This window comes from Pteropus alecto, unplaced genomic scaffold (genome assembly GCF_000325575.1).
Source record: "Pteropus alecto unplaced genomic scaffold, ASM32557v1 scaffold398, whole genome shotgun sequence".
NCBI classification, from domain to species: domain Eukaryota; kingdom Metazoa; phylum Chordata; class Mammalia; order Chiroptera; family Pteropodidae; genus Pteropus; species Pteropus alecto.
The window spans coordinates 1,135,679-1,140,505 of record NW_006442497.1 but is presented as its reverse complement, the minus strand read 5'-3'; the positions used below and the strand labels follow the sequence as shown (position 1 = coordinate 1,140,505).

Genomic DNA, 4,827 nt, shown 5'->3' with positions numbered 1-4,827 from the left:
GTAAAGATTTCTCCTTCTGGAATGCCCATGTGGCAACTACAGTTTCTTGGGAGACCCTGGCAAATGAAGCTAAAGCTTGGTCTAGTATAGGATGGCGGCACCTCTTTCCCCACCTTCCATCACCTCCCCCATCGCCCACCCCCCGCCCAACACACACACATATATACCATTAGATGCTTGTGACAAATTAAAGTAACCAAGCCTGGACTTCAAGATCCTCCCTCCAACTGTGACATTTCCTGATGTCACTACTGTGGTACAGTGTATGTGAGAGGTCAGCCCTTGCAAAAAAAAAAACAGCTCCGGTATGCTTCAGTTTATAATCAGGGGTGAAATCCAGCCCATTCCCCACCCACCACAAGAGGGCGACTGTCGAGTATGAGAGGTTGTCCAGGCCTCAGCATGAGTGCTCCAGGCAGCCTCCCAGCATGGAAAGTGCTCATAACAGTATTGATCCCCATTCTTTCCGTGCCATGGAGCCCGGCCTTTGTGGGCACTGCCTTTTCTAGCTATGTGCAGTGGAGATGTGGAGAGTGGCCCCGGACACCAATACCTAATCTGCTCAGTCGTCTCCTCCAGGGTGCGGGTCAGCAGGGCCATCACCCCCCGGATGATCTCAGCCTCCTTTACCAGTTCCTGCTCCACTTCATCATGCACCAGGTCAATGCCAACTCGCTTCTCCCTGACCAGAGAAAGTCGGCAGATCAGTCCAACACGTGGAGGGAGGCAATTCAATATTTGCTAACATCTGGACATTTAAAATTATCCGGACAAATAGTTTGAGTAGCACCCAATCCATCTGGATGATGTGGCCAAGGATGTACACTAGCTGGTGTCTCTGAGCCTTGAAAAACTCCAAAACACAATGAAGAAAAATTGATCGGTGATTGATTGATTGATCACTTGGTCTGAAAAATGCCAGATGGACGTGTCTCCCTCAATTTGGTCATCAATTCTGAAGCCTTTTTCTTTTTATCTATTTACTAGAAACATTTCTCTTGGCTTAAAACTTCAAAGACATGTTTCCTACCTTGATCCTAGTTCCATTTTTAACAAAAATTTGAATCCAGAAAGATGCTTTATAATAATAATACTAATCATAATGCCAACATTAATATTACCCCCACCACTCAGCATTTATTATGTGACAAGCATTGTGCTGAGCTTTTCATATGAATCTTCTCACTTAATTAGCATTTTCAAGTCCAGGTGAGGAAACAGTTTTGGAGAGGTTAAGCTCAAGGCTACAAAACTGGGTATTATGCATGTTTTTAACCACTATGCTATGTTACTCCTAAAATTGACTGGTCACTGCCTGATATTTTGTTCTTTTCTACTTTGCATGAAAGTGTCTGGGAGGAAGGCTCCACCACTCACCAGCTGTGTGGCCTTAGGCACATTGTATAATTTACCTATGCCTTGGTTTCTTCTTCTGTGAAATAAGGATAATAATTAGTATTTCATAGGGTTGTGGCAAGGAACTGATGAGATATAAAAGCAGACAGTACAGTACCAGGCATATAGTAACATGTACTTGATCAATAAGATGCAAGTAGAAATGGTGAATGCCAAACCTTAATTATTCCTGCTTGCTAGAATGTAGACATAATGGCTTGCGCTCTAGTTGCCATCTTGAATCACAAGGTAACCTTAAGAGTAAAAGCCATGTGCAGTGGAGCAACAGAATACAAAAGGCCTGGAACCCTGACAGTATGCCAACCCTGAACTATCTCCAGATTCCTTAAATCTGAGAGAGAAAGAAACTATCTTATTTAAGTTCAGTGTTATTTTGTGGTTTTCTGATCACCCACAGCCAAACCTAGTCCTAACTTATATTTAAGTTAGTCAAGAGCAAAGTTTAGACATGAACCCAGTCCAGTGCTGCTTCCACTGCCCAGCACCACGGGCATGCTGAGATAATTTCAGGCTCTAAATGAACACATGCTCATTTGTCTCATTTTAACCCACCACCCAGCACAGGCAGTTTTTACTACCCAGCATTTCATTTCTCACAACAGATGATTCATTGGAGGAACCTTCCCTCCTACCTATATTCCAGGCACGTCTGAGTGATGTGCAAGGGCTCTTTCAAGCTCTCCAGGGCTTTCTCCAATCTGGTCTTATATGTGAGTAGATCTTCAGTCACATACACAAGCTGCTCAAGTTTGTCATCTAACTCCTTCTTCCAGAACCTGACTTCCTCAAGTCTCTGTTCTGAAGCAGAGAGGTTACACCAGGGTTAATCTATTCCCACTGCAGCCAACTTTTGGATGAGAAACTTGAATACTATTGCAAAACTACCTGAGATATGTTCTTCTTAAAGCTTTGCCTCTTGGGGCATCTTTTCATCTTTATAAGATTTTATTAGCAGGGAGGGAGGAAGGGAGGGAAAATATTTCTTACATTCAACATCAAATTAATCCAAAGATGATTCTACATTCGTTGACTCTAACTCTTCGATGCCTGAACTCCATAGTATACTATCATAAGTATACTACCATAGTATACATACATTCCTGTACAACTTTTTGGTTTTTAAAGGGGTTAATAATTATATTTTTGCCCTACTTTCTATATATTTATTATTAATTTTTCTTCAACCTTTCTTATAGAACTATAGTAGTCCCCCCTTATAGGTGGTTTCGCTTTCCAAAGTTTTAATTACCCACAGTCAACTGCGGTCTGAAAATATTAAATGAAAAATTCCAGAAATAAACAATTCCTAAGTTTTGAATTATGCACAGTTCTGAGTAGCGTGATGAAATCTCATGCCTTCCTACTCCATCCCGCCTGGGACATCTCTTTGTCCAGCATATCCACACTGTATCCACTACCTGATATTTAGTCACTTAGTAGCCAGCTGGTTTATCAAATCCACTATCACAGTATTACAGTGCTTGTGTTCAAGTAACCTTTATTTTACTTAATAATGGTCCCAATGTGCAAGAATAGTGATGCTGGCAATTCAGATATGCCCAAAAGAAGCCATGAAGTACTTCTTTAAAGTGAAAAGGCATATGTGTGTAGGAAAACACATACTATGTATAGAGTTCAGAACTATCCAGTTTCAGGCATCCACTGGTGGTCTTGGAATGTATCCCCCACATATAAGGGGGGACTAATGTATAAATATCCTCTCAATGTATTCAAACTCATCAAGTAATTTACTGATTTTGTTTCTTGGATTTCATTTCTTCCTCTTTCTTGGTTGACTTTTTCAAAGTGCTGAGGCACATCCTTGAGGAACCTCCTAAGAAATGGATGCATGTGAGGTAAAATTTTTGAAACCTTGCAAGTCTGTGAATGCCTTTATTCTACCCTTATCATTTGATTATATTTGGCTTTGTATAAATTTATAAATTATAAATAATTTTCATTTAGAATTTTGGTGGTATTGCTTCATTTCTTTCAATTTCCAGAGTTTCTATTGAGAAGTCTGATGCCATTTCAATTACAGATTCTTTGTAGTGATCTGAAAACCTTTTAGAAATTTCTTCTTTATTTTCCTAGTGTTCTAAAATTTCACACTGATATCAATCTTATTCAATTTGTATGCCAAACGTTAGGCATGCCCTTTTAATCTGAAAACCTAGATCCTTTGGTTCTAAGAAATTTTCTTGTATTCTTTCATGAATAATTTCCTCTCCTCCATTTTCCCTGTGCTCTTTCTGAAATTCCTACTAGATATTTAGCTTCCCAGATGAATCCTCAAATTTTCTTTTCTCTGTATTTTTTGTTCTACTTCTTGGAAATTCTCTAACTTTATCTTTCACCCTTTCTTTTGATTTTTAAAAATGTCCTGCTCTCATATTTTTAATTTTTAATTTCCAAGAATACTTTCTTGTTCTCCGAATGTTCTCTTTTTTAAGTCTCGTCTTCTCGTTCCATGGATATATCTTCTTCAAGTTTTATGAGGATCTTATCATGTAATTTTTTTCTTTTTCTCTGTGCACTCCCTGTTTCCTGGGTTTCTGTGTGTTTGGTTGTTTGTTTATTTGTGTTGGTTTTGATGTCTGTCACATTAGTCTTTCCTCAAATGCTTGGTGATCTTCATCTGATTACATTTAAGTAAGATGCTAAAATGCTAACTGAAAGCTCTACCTGCAGGGACGGGACTCATCAACCAGAACGTTCTACTGCCTAGAGAGATCAGGCAAGGGCCCAGGTGTTTCACTGGAGAATCCACAAATATTATTATCTATAGATCTTTCCTTTCAGCCAGTTAGTTTCTCCATGGAGAAATCTTCCAATCTCCTATCTGAGGATATAAGCCTAGGAACCAGGGACTGAACGAGTTACTGTTCAGTGAGCAGACTTTCATTGACTCCTTTAGCCTTTAGCCTTCTGCTGGAGGAAAGAGAGCCAGAGTGGGGGAAGGGCTCTTCAGAAAGACTTTCACTTTATCTTGTTTCCAGTTTTATCCTGTACCTCCAGCTTCAGAGGTAATAGGATGTTTCCAATTTGGGGTATTTTAAGGTTTCCACAGCATGAATCTGTAGTATGAATCGGCTAGCTTTTTATTGTCCTCTACCTATCCAGGCTTTCTGCAGTCCCTATGTGTGTTACCACTTGATCTTTTGCTTTCTGGTTTCCAAAATCTTGTCTTCACCATTTCTATAGTGTTGCTTCTCTTTCCCCCCCACCCCCGCCTCTCCCTCTCTCTCTCTTTCTCTTTCTCTTCCTCCCTCCCTCTCCCTCTCCCTTTCCCTCTCTCTCAACCATGAGGCATACTTTTCATTAATCCTTTACTACTATTTTGTTGGAATTTTAAAAGGAAAGGGAGACAAATGCACACGTTCCATTCACCATGTAAACTGAAGTCTCCCC

At 40.0% G+C, this 4,827-nt stretch overlaps 1 protein-coding gene across 1 annotated transcript in view; it reads right to left on the bottom strand.

The window, feature by feature from the left end:
* Nucleotides 1–4,827, bottom strand: part of TEKT1 (tektin 1) — a 19,040-nt gene that overhangs the window by 9,076 nt on the left and 5,137 nt on the right. The window contains exons 3-4 of the mRNA XM_006922218.3: nucleotides 2,049–2,214; nucleotides 549–682 (exon numbers count right to left, since the gene is read on the bottom strand). Of these exons, the coding sequence (XP_006922280.1) occupies nucleotides 549–682; nucleotides 2,049–2,214 (300 nt within the window). The remainder of the gene's footprint in view (nucleotides 1–548; nucleotides 683–2,048; nucleotides 2,215–4,827) is intronic.